General features: G+C 61.5%; 1 protein-coding gene across 1 annotated transcript in view; it reads left to right on the top strand.

Annotated features, from left to right (window-relative positions):
* Positions 1-3,932: 3,932 nt before the first annotated feature.
* Positions 3,933-17,742, top strand: part of MYO18B (myosin XVIIIB) — an 81,164-nt gene continuing 67,354 nt past the window's right edge. Inside the window, exons 1-9 of the mRNA XM_062589747.1 lie at positions 3,933-4,222; positions 4,460-4,526; positions 4,624-4,736; positions 5,612-5,791; positions 7,262-7,460; positions 7,579-7,721; positions 9,094-9,194; positions 10,852-10,915; positions 15,578-15,722. Of these exons, the coding sequence (XP_062445731.1) occupies positions 4,016-4,222; positions 4,460-4,526; positions 4,624-4,736; positions 5,612-5,791; positions 7,262-7,460; positions 7,579-7,721; positions 9,094-9,194; positions 10,852-10,915; positions 15,578-15,722 (1,219 nt within the window). The 5' untranslated portion in view covers positions 3,933-4,015. The remainder of the gene's footprint in view (positions 4,223-4,459; positions 4,527-4,623; positions 4,737-5,611; positions 5,792-7,261; positions 7,461-7,578; positions 7,722-9,093; positions 9,195-10,851; positions 10,916-15,577; positions 15,723-17,742) is intronic.

Below are 17,742 nucleotides of genomic sequence, written 5' to 3'. Positions count from 1 at the left end.
GTATCTATGAGAATCACTATCTGTTTTTATGTACTTTGCTCTTTTCATATTTATTGTGCAGAAGGGGGGTTTCTTCCCCGCCGGTATATACTCCTGCACGTCGGAGGCAGTACTTTCACAGAGACTGTGTTCACGGTTTACAGTCCGCAGCAGTTTGTGATGTGCCACACTTAGCTAATTCTGCCGTTATTTTTTTAAAGAATTCTTTTGGAAGAGCTAAGCTGCTTCTGTGTGTTGGTCAAAGAGAATTCCAATAAAAACAAGCTATGTGCGTGCGTGATGCCGTTTGGTTCTTTCCAGCCTCACGTCCCCAGCGCCCCGCGGCAGCGACGGCACCCGGCTCTCCTGGTGCGGCGGCCGCCTCGGCGCGGGCAGGTGAGTCGGACCCGGGCGCTCCTGGTTCTTCCAGACAAACGTTTTTTGGAGCGGAAGAAGGTGGAAGAACTTAGGAAGCAAAAAATCTTTGGTGAGAACCTGTGACCAAAAGCGCGGGACTGAGGCTGAGGAAAGTTCCTGCTCCCCGGGGTTCCCCCGGCTGCGGGCGCACCGGCCGAGCGGTGCCGGCACGGTGCGAAGCCGGCGGCGCGGCCCGTCCCCGTGCCGATCTCCAGCGCAGTCGGGCTCTGGCTTTTATCAGGTGTCGCTGAGATGCTTGGAGTGACCGTCGGTGCCATGTTAGGAAACTCGGGCGCGTTCCTATCCGCTTTCAGCTGAGCTTTCGGGGCGCCGGGGGCCCTTGGCAGAGCGGCGGCGGCGCGAAGGCTTCGTTCTCGCGGTCGCGCTCGGCCTGACGCCGCCGGCGCGGGGGCGGCCAGCGAGCCCCCGCCGAGCGGACGCCGTGTTGTTGGAAAGCGTTGCGGGGCGGCGGCAGTGGCGGAGCCGAAGTGACGATTTCTTTCCGTGGAGCGGAGGCTATTTCGGGCGCCGCGCTCAGCTCGCTCCCCCGGCTCGGCGGGGGCCGGCGGCGGGCGCGGGGCTGCTGCCGCGGGGGGCAGTGGGGACGGCCCTGGGGTCCCTCCGGTGCTTCCCCCCACCCCGGTCCCGCGCCGGGACCTGGGCTCGGCCGTCCCCGGGGCGCCGGAGCCGCTCGCCGGCGCGGCGGGGTCTCGGCGCGGCCGGCCGTGGCGGGGGGCGAAGGTGGCGAGGCCGCGCAGCCCCCTCCCTTGCCGGGGCCCCGCGCCGCCGGCCGCTGCGGGTATTTTTAGCGGTGACACGTGTGGCCCCAGCTGCCGCCGCGGAGGGGAGGGAGGAGAGGGGAGAGGAGGGCGCTCGGCCACCGCCACCACCGTCCCTGCTCTGGAGGCTCCCGGCGCCCGCACAGGTACCCGCCTGCCCGCGGCGAGGCCCCGCCGACCCCTCCGGGCGCGATCGCTGCCGGGCCGGGGCCCCCTCGCCCGCGGGGGCTGTTTTGAGGTGGGAGCGAGGGGCTCTGGGAGCAGCTCGGGTCTCTTTGTTTCCAGCGGCCCGTTTCTCCCCGCCGGGCTGAGCCGCGAGGGAGGGCTGCCGCGTGCCGTGCCGCGCCGTGCCGGCAGCTCCCGGCGGGCAGGGTGGGCTTTCCTGGGTGCTGGCCAGGAGCGGGCTGGGGGGTGGGTTGGGGGGGTACGGCCCCCCCCCCAGGCAAGCGGCTCGATGCCTGGAGCACCGGGAGAGCCAGTTCTGCTCGGGGCCTCGCTCGAGGCGCAGCCCCCTCCGTGCCTCGGTTTCCCCGCGTGTAGAGCAGGGCGGAGGGTCCCAAGCGCCGCGGCCGGCAAGGCCAGGGGGGGGGCTGGACGCCGGCGGGGCCAGGGCACGCGGCGCCCGGGGCCTTCGCCCAAGAAGGCGGGTGATGTCCGCGAGCCGGGGCTCGGGGGCCGTTCCCGCGGTCCTGCCCTTTACTGTACATGGAAATACCGCTCGCTTCGCTGCCGCGGTGCCGGGCCAAAGCGGCGGCTGCGCAGCGGCCGGGAGCAATGAGCCCTGACCCGCTCGGCGCATGAATGATCTGCACAGGTGAAGCCTGGGGCAGCCCCCGGCAGGGCACCGCGGGGCTCCCGCGAGCCGGGAGCTGAGCTGCCGCGTGGAGCCGCCGCCGGCTGCACCGTCCCCTCCCCGGTGCCGTAAAACGACCCGCGCGGCTGCCGCTCCGCTGCCGGCGAGGGGCTCGGCACACGGAGCTGCGGCAGGAGCGCACGGGCTCGGTCCCTGGCCCCGTGCCGGGCGCTGCGTCTGCCGGCGCTGGTGCCGGCACGGCACGCTAACGCTGTCCTCTCTCTCCTCTCCCTCCCCCCGGGCCCGGCGCGGTCCCTCGCCTCCGTAGAGCGTCCCTCGTGCCACCGTCCCGTGCCGCCGCCGCCGGCATGGCCATCTCGTCGCGCCTGGCGCTCTGGGAGCAGAAGGGAAGTGTCTGCCGGCGCTGCCGCCCGCTCTGGGGCGCAGCGGGGCCTTTCCGGTCCCGCCTGGGGCTTTGAGCAGTTTCTCCGCTCTCTGGGGCTGGTCCCTGTGCGTGCAGAGGGCAAACGGCCTGAAAAGCACCTTGCCAGGAGATCTGGGGGGGAACAAGCTCTGCAGCCCTGCGGGAGCTTGCACTGGGGCTTCTCCACAGGGTGGGGTTTTTTTTGATGCTTCTCCTCCTCCTCCTGCTCGCGGAGGCATCCTCGCGCTAGCCTGGCTGCTGTGACGGCCGGTGCCGGAGCAGCCTGGTGCTTGCTAGCGAGCTGCTGGGAGTGCGGGAACGGTGCCGGGCTCCTCCCGGCCACGCTGCCCTCGCTGCAGCCACGACGACGAGCACCTGCGCTGGCCTTGCCGTCCTGCCCGGTGCTTGGACGAGCTCGGGCTTGGGGAGGCCAAGGGGGCTCAGCCCCGGGGGGCACGTGCTGCTGGCAGCACCGTGGGGCTCGTTTGCAGAGCCGGCTGTGGGGCCAGGGTCTGCCTGGGCCGTCGCAGCATCCCCCCGTCCTGCCCCGTAACGCTGCCTCTGCTCCTGCAAACAGATTCGGGAAGAGGACCGGAGCCCGCCCCCGTCCTCTCCCCCGCTGCTTTTCTCCATCATTCCTGGTGGGTTCATCAAGCAGCTCGTCCGGGAGACCGAGAAGGAATCCAAGGAGGCAAAACTGAAAAAGAAAAATAAGGATATAGTGAAAGAGGATGTAAGTAGCAAACCAACGTCAGCTGAGCTTCGTGCTGCCATTCGGGTGCTCATGTGGCCAGAGCTGTCCGGGCGGCTGCACCTCCGGCTCGAGGGCCGCTTTCCGGGGGGTGTTGTGGCTCCTTGCACCAGGGCCGTGTCCGAATGCCCCGCGGGTGCGCCTGGCCGGCAGCGGGGCAGGGAGGCCCGTTGCACCGCCCGGGTCAGACCTAGAGGAGCGCAGCCGCAGCACCTTGCACGCTCCGACAAACTCCAGGTCCCTCCGGCGAGCTGCCCGGCTTAAAGGCTTGGGAGCTCGCGACTTCCTTAGCGCGGTTTGCTGTTCTTGATTTGCTTAATTGCAAGGCTAGTAATTAAGCAGTGAAACGTTCCCCGATTGGCTTCATCAGGCAAGCGTGGTGAGCGCGCGGGGCTTCCCTGGTTGCCGCACCGGGGTGGCGGGAGGGTGACGGGTCCCGGGCGCACGGTGCTGCAGCCGCTGGGCTGAGGTTGCTCCGCTGTGCCCGGCAGCCTCCGGGGACGGCGGAGGACGCGGGCCAGGCCGGACCAGCACCGCGCGCCCGGGCAGGGGCGGCGAGCGCCCGGCGGCTCCTGCAGAACGGCCCCAGCGGCGAGCAGCGGGGAGGCGACGCCGCGGCCCCGGCGCCGGCCGCCCCGGGGACCGTCCCCGGCAAAGCCGCGGCCCCAGTCCCCGAGCCGGCAGAGCCCCGAGGGCCGGAGGCGCCCCGGGCTGCGGAGCCCCCCCGCACCCGGGGCAGCCCCACGAGCACCGGGAAGGAGAAGGCGGCAGCCAGGAGCCGCGAGGAGCCCCCGGCCAAGGCCCGGAGCCGCGAGGAGCCCCCGGCCAAGGCCCGGAGGGAGCCGAGGTCGGCCAAGAAGGAACCGGAGAAAATGAAGAACGAAGCAGGAGGATGCAAGAAGGAGCCGAGGGACGTCAGCGAGCCCAGGAACGCTAACCAGGAGGCGCAGGGCTCCAAGGGGGAGCCAGGAGGCCTCCGGGCGAAGCCGGGAAGAGCTGCGGAGAAGGAGGCGGGGAAGGTTAAGGAAGAGGCTGGAGAAAGGCGAGAGGAGCCTGCGGAAAGCACAGGCCAGGACCAGGTAACGCGGCCCAGAAGCGCCCGGCTGCTCTCCCGCGTGGCCGCCAACGCGTTTTTTCTCCTGTTCCCGTGCAGCGTTTTGCACCTCGCCCGGGATTTCGGGGCCGGTTTTCCAGCCAGGGCGGCCCGGCGGGGCAGAGCGAGGGGCGTTCGGGCGGCTGGAGGCGCTTCCGGAGCCGGGCGTTTTTCCAGACCGTGGCGCCGGGCCCTGCCCGGCTCCGCTCCGCTCTCTCCGCAGGCTCCGAGGGACGCGTGGTACGAAGGCGAGAAAGTCTGGCTCATCCAGCAGGACGGACTCGCGCTCGGTAAGCTCCCTGCCGCTGCCTTCGCGCGCCGGCGCCTGGAGAAGGGGCGTCTGCGGCGCCGAGCTCGCGGCCAGCTCAGCCCGCGCCTCCCCGGCAGCCACGCGGCTGAGGCCGGACGTGGGGACGCCGGAGCCGCCGGCCGGCCGCGCGAGGGTGCGCCTGGAGGCGGACGGCAGCGTCGCCGAGGTGGACGAGGACAGCGTGCACCGGGTGAGCGCCCGGCCCCGCTCGCCGACGGCCTCCCTCCCCTCTGCCGGACCGGGGCTCCGGCCGGGGGAGCGGGCAGATGGGGGTGCCCGGGGGGCGCGGGGCAGCTAGGGGGTCTGGGGGGATCTAGGGGTCTGGGGGGGCTGGTGTCCAGCGGGCTCGGGGCAGCTCCAGAGGGGCTGGGGGGATCCGGGGGGCTGGGGGGGGGGGGTTGGGAGGGTCCAGGGGGCTGAGGGGATGCAGGGGGCTGGGGGTGGCTGGGGAGGATTGGGAGGGTCTAGGGGGCTGGGGGGATCCGGGGGGCTGGGGGTGTCTGGGGGAATTGGGAGGGTCCAGGGGGCTGTGGGTGTCTGGGGGGGATTGGGAGGGTCCAGGGGACTGGGGAGATCCGGGGGGCTGGGGGTGGCTGGGGGGGATTGGGAGGGTCTAGGGGGCCCAGGGGGCTCGGGGGGATCCAGGGGGCAGCTCTGGGTGGCTTTGGGGGCACAAGGCAGCCCCTGAGGAGTCACGGGGCCGTGGGGTGTGGGGCAGTCCCTGAGGAATGGGGGGGGGGGCGGGGGGTGAGAGGGTCCATGGGGCACAGGGCAGCTCTCGTGGGGCTGGGGGAGTGCATGGGGCACGGGATAGCCCCTGAGGAGCTGGGGGGTTGTTGGGGGGCCTGTGGGGCAGCCCTGAGGGGCTGGGTGCTGTCCGTGGGGCACGAGGTGGCCCGGAGGGGCTGGGGAGTGGGGGGGTCCGTGGGGCGGCCCTACGGCGCTGGCGGATCCACGGGGCGCGGGGGGGGGGGCCCGGGGGGATCCGTGGGGCGCGGGGTTCCGTGGGGCGCGGGGTTCCGTGGGGCGGCTGCCGCAGGGCGGCCTCCCGCTGCCGGCGCGCAGGCCGAGCCCCGCGGCCAGGAGGGCGCCGAGGACCTGGCGGCGCTGGGCAGCCTCAGCGAGTGCAGCGCCCTGGCCGCGCTGCAGCAGCGCTACCGCGCCGGGCTGCGCTGCACCCGCGCCGGGCCCGCGCTCGTGGCCATCGCCGCGCCCCGCGCCGAGGTGAGGGCCGCGCCGCGCCGGGCCGGGCCGGGCTGGGCTGGGCTGGGCCGGGCCCGCGCGGGGCTCGCGGCGCTGCCGGGGCCGGCAGGTGGCAGCCTGCGACCGGCGACAGCGGCGCGGGGCGCGCGGGGGACGCGGCGTCGCGGTGGGGGGACGTGGAGGATGCGGCCTCGCAGTGGGGGGACGTGGGGGACGCGGCGTCGCAGTGGGGGGACGTGGGGGACGCGGCGTCGCGGTGGGGGGACGTGGGGGACGCGGCGTCGCGGTGGGGGGACGTGGGGGACGCGGCGTCGCAGTGCGGGGACGTGGGGGACGCGGCGTCGCGGTGCGGGGACGTGGGGGACGCGGCGTCGCAGTGGGGGGACGTGGGGGACGCGGCGTCGCAGTGCGGGGACGTGGGGGACGCGGCGTCGCGGTGCGGGGACGTGGGGGATGCGGCGTCGCAGTGGGGACGTGGGGGACGCGGCGTCGCAGTGGGGGGACGTGGGGGACGCGGCGTCGCAGTGGGGGGACGTGGGGGATGCGGCGTCGCAGTGGGGGGACGTGGGGGACGTGGCGTCGCAGTGGGGGGACGTGGGGGACGCGGCGTCGCAGTGGGGACGTGGGGGACGCGGCGTCGCAGTGGGGGGACGTGGGGGACGCGGCGTCGCAGTGGGGGGACGTGGGGGACGTGGCGTCGCAGTGGGGGGACGTGGGGGACGCGGCGTCGCAGTGGGGACGTGGGGGACGCGGCGTCGCAGTGGGGACGTGGGGGACGCGGCGTCGCAGTGGGGGGACGTGGGGGATGCGGCGTCGCAGTGGGGGGACGTGGGGGACGTGGCGTCGCAGTGGGGGGACGTGGGGGACGCGGCGTCGCAGTGGGGACGTGGGGGACGCGGCGTCGCAGTGGGGGGACGTGGGGGACGTGGCGTCGCAGTGGGGGGACGTGGGGGACGCGGCGTCGCAGTGGGGACGTGGGGGACGCGGCGTCGCAGTGGGGGGACGTGGGGGACGCGACTTCGCAGTGCGGGGACGTGGGGGACGCGGCGTCGCAGTGGGGGGACGTGGGGGACGCGGCGTCGCAGTGGGGACGTGGGGGACGCGGCGTCGCAGTGGGGGGACGTGGGGGACGCGGCGTCGCGGTGGGGGACGTGGGGGACGCGGCGTCGCAGTGGGGGGACATGGGGGATGCGGCCTCGCGGTGGGGGGACGCGGCTTCGCGGCAGCCGGTGGCACTGGCGTGGGGGACGCGGCGTCATGGTGGGGGACGTGGCGTCGCGGTGGGGGGGATGTGGGGGACGCGGCATCGTAGTGGCTAGTGACACCGGCGTGGGGGACACGGTGTTGCGGTGGGGGACACGATGTCGCGGTGGGGGGACGCGGTGTCGGCTGGTGACGTGCCCGGGTCAAAGCCGTCCCGGCCGCTCGCCCCCGTCCCGTCCCGTCCTGTCCCGTCCTGTCCCGGGCCCACGCGGTCCCGCGCGGTGACGGCGCCGCTCTCGCCCGCTGCAGGCGCCGCGGGGGCAGCGGGACGGCGTGCCGCCCCCGCTCCGCGCCGCGGCCCAGCGAGCCTACGGCAGCCTGCTGCTGCGGCGGCAGGACCAGGCCGTGCTGGCCCTGGGCCGCCGCGGCGCCGGCAAGACGGCCTGCTGCCGCGGCGTCCTCGAGTGCCTGGCGGCCGCGGGCGGCTGCGCCGACGGCGCCGTCTCAGGTAGGGCCGCCGGGCGCCCGGCCGCGCTCCGAGCCCACGGGCCCGAGCGCCGGCGCTCTCGCGGCGGGGCCGGGCCGTGGGGCCGGCGGCACAGGGCCTCTCGGCGCTGCTTTTGCAGTGGAGAAGATCCGGGCCATGTTCACGATCCTCGGAGCCTTTGGATCCGTGACCACCAGCCACAGCAGCAGCTCCACGCGCTTCTCCATGGTCGTGTCGCTGGATTTCAACGCCGCTGGCCGAATAACGGCTGCTCACCTCCAGGTATCCCCGCCGTCGAGACGGGAGGGCTGCAGCCAAAACCTGCTGCGGGTCTTTGCTGGTGGGGGCACAAAGATCCCCTGCCCTGGGCCCGCGGTCGGTGGCAAGCCCAGGCGGAAGAGCTGTACCGGAGGGCAGGAGGAGCAACGTCCTCAGCTTTGCAACGAAACGGGCTCCGCGCCGGCCCGGATGTGCGCAGGGAAGCACTGGGTGAACCCAGTAGCAGGCTGAACCTTGTAGCAACACTTAGAGATTTCCCAGCGCAGGGCCCAGATCTCCAGTCGTTTTCCGCACCCTTCAATGGGTGCGCAGAGGAACCCTTTTGCTGGAAAAATCTGGCGTACTCAGTCCTCTCCCCCTCCTTTCTGCTGGAACAAAGTCCCCCGGGCTATAGCTGAGCAGAAGCTCTGCTAGCGGTGTAGCTGGGTCCCCCGGCAGCCAGTCGCCGGCAGCCCCTCCGCTGGAAGGGAGTGCGGAACAGCACTACAATGAAATATTTATGAGGAGATGTATAATTCAGCATTTCATTAGCAGCACCTTGCACATTAGCCTTGGAATTAAAGAGAAGCCTCTGCGGGCTTTTGTCACCAATTCCACACCGTTGTACAAAGACGCTTCAATCGAAGACCTGCCTGTGCAGCCTGGGCCTGGATTAGGGGAGGGGGAGGCATGAGCCAGTGTGTGCTGGTAGGAACCACAGGGGTTTTTCATTTCTGCCCTGTATTCACCTCACACCTTGGCAGGGAGCAGCTGCCTCCGGCTCAGAGACCTTGCTCAGGAGTGGGAACGTGCCCTGGGAGCCCTCGCAGGGTCCCTCTCCTGACCATCAGCAGCTTCCTGAGCTCCTGGAGAACAGGATAGCCATGGAGCTGGCAGCTCAGCAGGAACTCGTTCCCTGGGTCAGGGCCAGGAGCAAGCTACCCTGAGGAAGGGGGAGTCTGAGTTAGGCTTGCCTCAAGCCCTGGCAATGGCTTATCCATTGCAAGGACCCTGTTATGGCACCTCCTGAGGTGTTGAGAGACTGTGGAGTATTGCACGTGTACGGCTGAAGTAGCCCATGATGCATGCCTGGGGGCAGATCCTGCTCTGCTGCTGCATCTGCAGCATGCAGATCTGACTGCCCTGATGCTGGAGGAACAGTCACTAGATGTGACTCCTCCAAAGTCTGGTCTTGGTCATACAATGAAAACCCAGACCCTTCCTCAAGAGCTCCCACTGATGTCTCCTTGTTTTGGGGCTTGTGGGTGCTGCTGTTCCCAGATGCGTGGCTTTGCCTGGCTGTGGTGGCGAGCCCACCACCCTCCCTACGCCGTGGGGCTGGTTCTCATGGGGGCTCGGGGCTGCTGCTCATGCCTGTCTCTGCTCCTTCCGCCAGACCATGCTGCTTGAGAGAATTCGTGTCACCCAGCAGCCCCAGGGAGAGAGCAACTTCAACGTCTTTCCTCTGATGCTGGCAGGCCTGGACGCAGCTCAGAGGTAAGCGTGCAGCCGCTGGGGCTGGGTGCGCCTGGCTGCTGCCAGGACCCTCCAGCGTGGCTGCGGGAGATGCCGGGTGCAGGCGGCCATCCGGGAACAGCCGGAGAGCTGCTCGCAGCCCTGGGCTCCTCGCTTCATTGCACGGCTGACAGGGTACCCCGCTACCAAGGGCATTTGCCTGTTACTTACGTTCAAAAACATGGATCCTCTGTGATAAGAAAGGGGTACAGCGCAAAAGAGTGCGTGGTGCACAGACTGGCGGGAAGGGCAGGGGTACAACTTCACACGTCGATCCTCTACTGATAAGGAAGGTGGAAGAAAAACACCTGAAAGGCCTGTTGTTCACAAGGACATTTTAAGAGAGCAGCAGTGGCCTTGGCTGGTGGCTGTGTTTGAAAGAGCCAGGGGTGCTCCAGGGTCAGGTGGGACTGGCGGCAGGGACCAGCAGAGGACGTGGTGATGTTCGGGGACGGCTGGATGAGGGTCCTTCCTCAGCTAGGGGAACGAGATGCCTCCAGAGCAGCGCCAGTTTTGGGGAGGGCTCCTAGCTTGGCTGGGGAAGTTGGGTCTGGGGTGCCCAGACAACAGGGACAGGGCCCTGCACAGCCAGCAGGTTGGGTCTGGCTCTCCTAGTTGGTGACAAAGGGACAGATTTTTGTTTTAGATCCCCAGAGGATTGCTAATTGTTAAGTTAATCGCTTTAGTGACATGGCAGGGATTTTTAGACATTCTTATTTTAGATATTTTTCAGAAAACGGGCGTTTTCTGATGACTTTTTTTCTCTTTACTAAAACTTAAATTGGTCTATTCAGCAAAAATGGGACATAAATATGGTTTAAAAATAGGAACATGGTAAGCGTATATTCGTTCACAGAACTCCTCTGGATGCTGGCAGTGGTGGTGTCTCATGTCGTGTGGTTTCCCCTGGGATCCTGGGGTAATTTGTGCTGCAGCTCTGCCATTGCAATGCCTGCTACAGAAATAGACTGTCAGCTGCGGGCTCAGCTGGCAGGGACCAGCTCTTCTCCAGCCTGCGAGCTCCTGGCACGCTCTCTGCAGTACAGCAGTGACGACTGCCCTGGAGCCGGCAGCCCAGACTGAGTCTCTGTTTATTCTGGCTTTCCCTGCAAGCCGTGTGTCCCTAAACTGCCCGGGGTGAAAGGTACCGGGCTGTTTCTGGTGCCAGGCTCTGGCCAGGGAGGCCATAAGAAATGTCCTGAGGACAGGGTAGCTGGATTTTGGGGAGTGCTGTAGTGCAGGCAAGGAGGGAAATCCCTTTAGATGATAGTCTGGAAGCTGCTGCTAGAGAGGTCTTTTTTTCTGAGCATTACCTAACGTCCCGTTTGGCTCAGCAACCTCTGAGGCATGAGAGGTCGTGTTTCGAATCCTGTGGCGCTTTAGAAAGGTTTTGGAAGCCTGTCTGGGAACTTGAAGCAAAGAAAAAAACTAAATTCTTCCAAATGGTTGTGGTGCGGGTGCCTCTTCTGGCAGAGAAACTGCTTTATCCAAGCTCCTTTGCTGGCGCTGAACTCCACATGGTGCTGTGGGTTTTGGTATCGTTTTCATGCACCAGTCCCTCTTTCCTTTGAAAAGCAATAAGCCTTATCATGTTGCACTGAGGTATAGCTTCATTTTCATTTTTCATAACTCCTTTCAGGACAGTGCTGCATTTGCACCAGATGGCTGAGAGCAACTCTTTTGGAATCAAGCCATTTGCAAAGGTAGGGATAGACAAACCAGCTGTGTTAACTCCTGCTTTGCCTGTTTGCTTTCCTCCATACTGAGCAGCCGTATTTAGCACGCACGCTCTGTCTGCACATGCCAGTTGGCAAGTGCCCTGCAGTTTTCCTATGGCTTCCTTCAGCGACATGTCAGCTGTGGAACAGAATGAAAATAGCTTTTGGCTGAAATATTAGCCCAGCTTTACCAAGTCCTTCCTGCAGAGTTTCTTGGAGGCTTAGCTGTGTGAGTCCCAGGTCATAAGCAGAGTGCATGGGACTTGAGTCTTCCTTGCACTGGCTGAAGGTAAAGTGACTGCACATTAAACCTCCGTGAATGTTGAGGATGGATCTGTCTAAAACCTGCTGAATTACACCTGCAATTTCCCCTTCATTGACCTTGGGATGGGCAGGCAGTTCCCTCTGAAGCCCTGCTGTTGGCCATGGGATGCTCCATGCTGGAGTGAGCAGGGCATGTGGCCGGCCTGGCTCCCGCACGGGTGCGCGGGCTCTGCGCCGCACATCCCGGCTGTCCAGCCTCGCAGCTGGAGCCCCACGCCAAGGGCTGAGCGAGCAGCCGAGCTGCTGCTGCCTGCCGTCCATGTTAGATTAATCCACTTCCCTTCTGGAAGTGAGTTTGTCTTATGGCATTTCAGAATGAGACAGGCAGAGCTGCTCACCAGGGGAAATACATCGGTTTCTGATATCACCCGTTCAGCTCAGAGACAGAACGTACTGCTCTAAGTGTGAATAATTTCTGATACTTCCCTGCGACAACGGCTCTCGGAGGGGTGAGTGCCTCCTTCGGAGAGCACAGAGTGCTATTTTTAGGGGCTGAAAATACTGCGTTTGATTTCCAGCACCAGCTCCTTATTAGTCTGAGCTGTTTGCAAGGATTAGGCAGATTGCCAATAAGCCAAAGCACTGGAATTAATTGCAGCAATTTGCAGTTATATCATCTATTGATGAATTCAATATTCAATCTTTCTTATGTATCTACTGCTCAAATCCAATGGCCAAACAAATTTAGCTTTTCGAACAGTTGCTCCCATGCCCACGGCCTGGGTGAGGTTTCTAGTTACTGCCCCTTGCTCCCAGCCGATGCCTGGTGCCACCAGCCTTGCTGCAGGGCTGAGATGTGGCCCCGAGATGTGGGCAGCTGCTCCACGGCAGTGACCGTCCCCCACGCCGCAAATGCCTCAGGCAGAAGAGAGGAAACTGGGTGCTCGGGGAGGTGGCTCTGCCCGGCAGCGGAGGTGAGCGGCATGGTGGGGCTGGGGCTGTGTGCTGTGGGGTGTGTGAGTAAAGGCCTAGAGATCAAAGACGCCCCTGGGTCTAGCTTGTGCTGTGCATATCTGAGCGACGTCTTGGCCCGCTGTGCACCTCATCAGGAAAAGGATCAGGCAGGTTTCCCCATCTCGGATGCGCAGGGCTAGCCCTGCCTGGGGATCACTGTCCCTCCCCTGCGCAGGTTCAACCTCTGCAGGAGGCCCAGCTCAGACCACCGCCCAGGGACGGGCAGCCACTGGGGCACCACGTGCACGCTGGAAGTGCAGAGCTGCAGCCGGGCTGGTTTGGGGTTTGATGCTCTCTGCAGCCAGCCAGCCATGGTGGAGGAGGGTCAGGAGGAACAGAACGAATGGTTCCAGGGTTAGCAAGAAGCAAATTGCTGTTTTCACTCCATCAATCCAAGTCTCCTGGAAAGAGGGGAGAGTGGAGATCTTGAGTCTGTTGCCAGTAGCCTGATGGGACCAGCTAATGGGGATGGGTGACTGGTGACAGTCTCATTTCACAGTCTGCAAAAGGCTGGGCAAAGGCTTCCTCTGCTCCCGCCACCACGCAGCGTGGGATGGAGGTACTTCAGCTCATCTTACACAGCTCTGGAGGATCATTAGCCTTCCTCCCTCCCCTCCTGCCCCCTCTTGAGTACAAGCCTGCCCTTCTAGAGGGGTCAGGGTGCTGGAGCCAAAACTGAGGGGATCTGTGGAAACAGCAGGCATGCTCATGGCCTCGGGCTGGAGCTGCAGTGGTGACTTCCACGCTGCTGCCTGCCCGACAGCCATGCCACAGTGTCCTGTGGTTGTCCTGGTGCTTCTGCGATTGTGGAGGCAGAGCATGGCACCATGAGTGGCCCTGTGCTTGCAGGCTGCCTTCAAAAGGGCTGGTGTCCTTTTCTGAAGCATATGAGCTACGCAGCTCTTGAATCCAGGAAATACTCCCGCCTTCCTCCCCATTGTGATCCCTGTGCTCGGTTGAATGCATCATTGCTATGGTTACAGCTGAGATTTATTTTATTTAGTCTCTTTATGTAGCACCCCAGGTACATGCAGTGAGCGTGGGTGTCCTCTGCCAGGCACAAGGCATTGGTGGGCTGGTCAGGTCCAGCAGGAGATACGATTCTGGGCTGGACAGACTCAGGGCATTAATCCAGGCTGGCAGGAGAAGCAACCGCAGGATGAGCACAGCTCTACTCTGTGTGCCTGTTGGTGCCACGGAAGCATTAATATTGCCCGTGATCTCCATGAAGTGGCAGATGGTCAGAACAAGGACCCATCCTCAGAAATAGGTGTCCCCGCCATGATTTTTTTTGTCCTTCCAATGGTGCCAGAGATGTTCCCTGCACACATAAGTGTCTCTTGAAAGCCCATTTCAAACATTCAGCTTGGAGAGGGCTCCAAGAGCATCCCACACCAAGTGTTAGCAGATGGCCCATTTGATCTGCCTGATTGAGAGCCATGTGTCTTCCTAAGGCAATGTCACCTGGCCTGTGCCAGCAAGGCCATGCATCTTATCCCTGCTGCCAAAGGGGTCACCTAGGGACTGCACCAGGATTTGCTGGGGAAAAAGAAGCATGAGAGGTCAAAAATCTGCTTCCCTGCCAGAGATGAGCAAGTTCTTGGCACTGGAAAGGCACTGTCGCTGCAAGCTCTTATTCTAGGGATGCTCCCCTTTGGGATGAAACCATGCCTGGTCGTTCTGGGCTTAAGGGTGACCCTTGGTAATGCCCATTCACATGCACTTAAATTAGCTGTGAAGGAAAGCAAAAAATGTGCAGAACTGTATTGTGCTTTGTTTTGTTTTAGTTTGGAATCTGATGAAATTTATTGGATTTATTTCTGGATTAAAAAAAATTGATATATTTTCTATTCTGCCCCTCCCCTGTGCAGGTTTAACCTCCGCAGGAGGCACAGCCTATTTTTCAGACTGGAATTCTAATTGGTGGCTTCCCAGTCTTAGACCTGCTAGTCTGTGGGAATAACTCTACGCCACTTGCTGTGATGCTGCAGTCACAAATATTTGGGGGGTTGAGTTTGGAGAAACTGCAGACTTCAGCTCTGTTTTCTCATTAGTAGCTGCCTTGTAGGCCTTTGTAGGAGCAGAAATCCTTTAGATCGTGCAGGCTGTTTGCTGCCAAGACAGGGATGCTGCTTGTCGAAGCCCTTTTGTGCTATGTCTAGCCTCAGGGCTGCATGTGTCTGGATCGAAAATCCTCAGTTCAGGGGAAAAACTAATTTGTTGTGGGGCTACATTTGCAAATGGACTCATCGAATGGGATGAGGGAGCTCCTCAGCCCTGCTTGGGGGCAAATCCTGGGTTTAATGGGCTTTCCTCCGCTTGCCCTGCCTTGGGACCACATGCTGCACTGCTTGGATGGTGGAATGGGCTTAAAAGAAAGGAGACTAGACCATGATTTCTGGTGAGGACCAGCCAGCCCACTGCACTTGGACTCTTCGCCAGTGTTTGATTTGGATTCCTTCCCCCTTTCCCTCTGGGGAAGGAGCACTCCTAGGAGCAGAGCACTGGCTCTTCTGTTTGTGCAGCAGAAACCAGCCCCTCTAAAACTTGCTAGGAACTGTGATCATCCCACCCAAGCAGCCAGGGTAGGTTTCCTCAGCAGGTGCTATTTTTCTGTAATCCAGCCAGAATAACTCAATGATGAGTGAGAAAAATCTAAATTTTCCTTCTCCATCCTGCTTCTGGCATGCAGCTCACACAGGCACAGCCACAAGCTGTGCTTTTTCTTGCAGTGCACTGTGGGGCACTTGAGTTTTTGCTATTTATTATGTCAGAAGTATAAAAATGCAACTTTTCCTGGGGTTCTGACATTTGGCTGTTCCCTAGTGCATGACACAGATGGCTCCTGTTAGGATTAAGCTCCTAGAATAGCAAATGGCAAGTGAGAGTTGTTATCTGGTACCATCACACTACAGATGTGTTAACTGCTTTTAGGTCTACAAGGCAAACAGTGTATTTGAGGTGACTAGACAAAGTCCAGCTGGATGACTTGCAGTTGTTTAGCTAACCCTAATGTACCTATAGGTTGGTATATTTAGCAAGAGGTGGAAAGGTCTAAAATGTCTCACTTTAGGAGCTACTGTTTAACATCCTTTGCAGATATTTCTGAAGTGGGAAATATGCCTTGTCATATGATGAGATAACAAGGCTTGCTGCTAATACCAGGCTCTTGATGCACTTGTCAATAGATTCTTCCACTGCAACCTAAACCATTCTTTGGGTGCCTTTGTCTTTCTCCTTCTTGGCCGTGTTTTTCCTATGCTGTTTGTCTTCCCCTTTGTGTGTGTTTGTGTTCCCTCTTCCCCTTCAAAGAGCCCCATAATGCTCCCGGGGAGATAGTTACATTCATCTTGGCGTTTCTTCTTCCAGCCCGAAGAGAAGCAGAAGGCCTCTGCAGCGTTTGCCCAGCTCCAGGCTGCCATGGGCACACTGGGAATCACAGTGGAGGAGCAGCAAGCAATCTGGCGGGTGTTAGCAGGCATCTACCACCTGGGCGCTGCTGGGGCTTGTAAAGGTAAAGGACAGCTCGTGTCCCTCATTTTCTTATATCTTACTTGCTGCTATACTTACTTGTGCTGGAGCTTAAAGAGGAGGAGGGAGAAAAAGCACATCTGCAGCAGTGTTGGGTAAAGGAGACAGAGCATTTCTGCGCTGTCTCCCATGCCTTGCCACACTGGGAAAGCGTTCAGGGAGCAATGCTGGCATGGAGGTGGCTGCTGTGGTTTGTTGGGCAGAGCACACGTGGGACCCTCCACGTGGGACCCCCGCTCTGAGCTGTGGATGGCAGGTGCGAGTGTGCACGTCCATCCAACAGCTGTGCTCCGAGCCGAGGAGCGCGGACCCAGGTGCTCACGGCTGGGTGGGCAGGGCTCGGTGGTGTGGCCATCCCCGTGGGTGCTGGGACCCCATATGGAGCTGGGACCCCACATGGGGCCGTTCTCTAAGTGTGACCTTGCTGGTCCGGCGGTGCCTCACTGCTCTGCCGCTCTTGGCATTGTACCAGCTTGTTCAAAAGGACTGGGAAGGGCAGCGCTTTTGTTACCTCTTTTGGTTACTCTTGGGTTAGAGCGTTCCCTGTGACTGTATGAAGGGGCAGTTTCAGGTAGCAATAATTTTCTCTCCTCTTGAGTGTCTAATACAGTGACTGAATTATAATAGAATGAGTCTGGGTAAAGATTGTATTTATAAAGACTTTATTAATACAGTCGTATAGAAATTGCCTTATCCCTTATAAATTATTTTAGATGTACTCTAACCCATTTTAGAGACAGCCACATTGATTTACACACTTCAATTTATGAGGGCTGTATAAAGCCTGCTATAAACTAAGGCATAGACATTTATAAATGTCTCTGAAACATGTCATAACACATCTTATGGTAATTTATGCCATTAATCATTTATTAATTATTTTAAAAGGATGAATGCTGTCCTCACTTGAAGTGTGCTCTCTCTTTCTCCCTCTGTCTGGCTTTTTCTTCCTCTGTCCCCATCTCCCCTAATGCCCTTCCAACTTTTTAAAAGAAATTCTGCTGTCTCAGGTCGAAGCGTTGTGATACGACTCTTGATGAAAAAAGAAAGTCCTTCTGCCTGCAGAGTTTTTGGGAGAGCAAATTTTATAGACGCCTCCTTTAGAATGAACCAGCTTACGCACAGCGTTGCATGAGCACACAGTTACTGCGTTGGCGGAGGGGTTCCCGGGCGCGCTCCCGCGGCTGCGCCTGGCCAGCGGCTGCCCAGCCCCAGGCACGCGGGGTCCGAGCCCGGGCCGAGTCCGCCGCGGCCTCGAGTCCGCCGCAGCGGAAGGCAGGGGAGCACCGCCGTTTGCTCGCAGTCGCACAGGCCTTCTCCAGCCTGGCTGTGTTCGCGTGCTCTCACCCCGGCACTAACGCTGGCCTCTCGGAGCAGCTTTTTCTCCCCGTGTTCCTGAGCACATGTGCTCCCTGTGCGTGGTAGCCGGGCTGCGCGGAGCTGACCTGCTTTATTAAAGATGAAGGCTTTTAAATATACTTGTATAATAACCTGAGCCGATTTACTCAAACTTACTGAACTTTCAGCAGGGACTTTCTGTCCCAAGCATCCCGTAAGTCAGTCGAAGGTCAATCAACTGCTGTATTCGAAAAGTCCTGTAGCAATTATTTCAGCATGAATAGGAATATTAAGTGATGGGCCCAGGCAGGGCTTGTGACTTTGGTGCTGGCTTGGGTACAGGATTAGCAATCAGAGCATGTTTCGGCAGCACTCGCTCGTGTATTGATTCCCCCATCATGTGTCAACAAAAGGGGAGAAATGAAAGGAAGTACGGATGAAAAATGGATCAAAGCTGGATGGAGCAAAAGTCTCAGTGGGGGCGATGACTCTTTTAATGTGGTTAAACCTATCTCCCGATAGCCATCTCTTCCTTTTCCTTTTTATAAACTTTGAAATTCAAAATCCTCTCCTTGAAATCTCACCAAAGAAAGCTTCATAGCTGGGTTTTTTCCACTTGCATTCAAGAGCACAGCCAGAGACTGCAGCCAGCATCACAGCCACCA

This window comes from Rhea pennata, chromosome 17 (assembly GCF_028389875.1).
Source record: "Rhea pennata isolate bPtePen1 chromosome 17, bPtePen1.pri, whole genome shotgun sequence".
In the NCBI taxonomy this organism is placed as follows: Eukaryota; Metazoa; Chordata; class Aves; order Rheiformes; family Rheidae; genus Rhea; species Rhea pennata.
The sequence above is the reverse complement of the archived record's forward strand: the minus strand, read 5'-3'. Positions and strand labels throughout refer to the sequence as shown.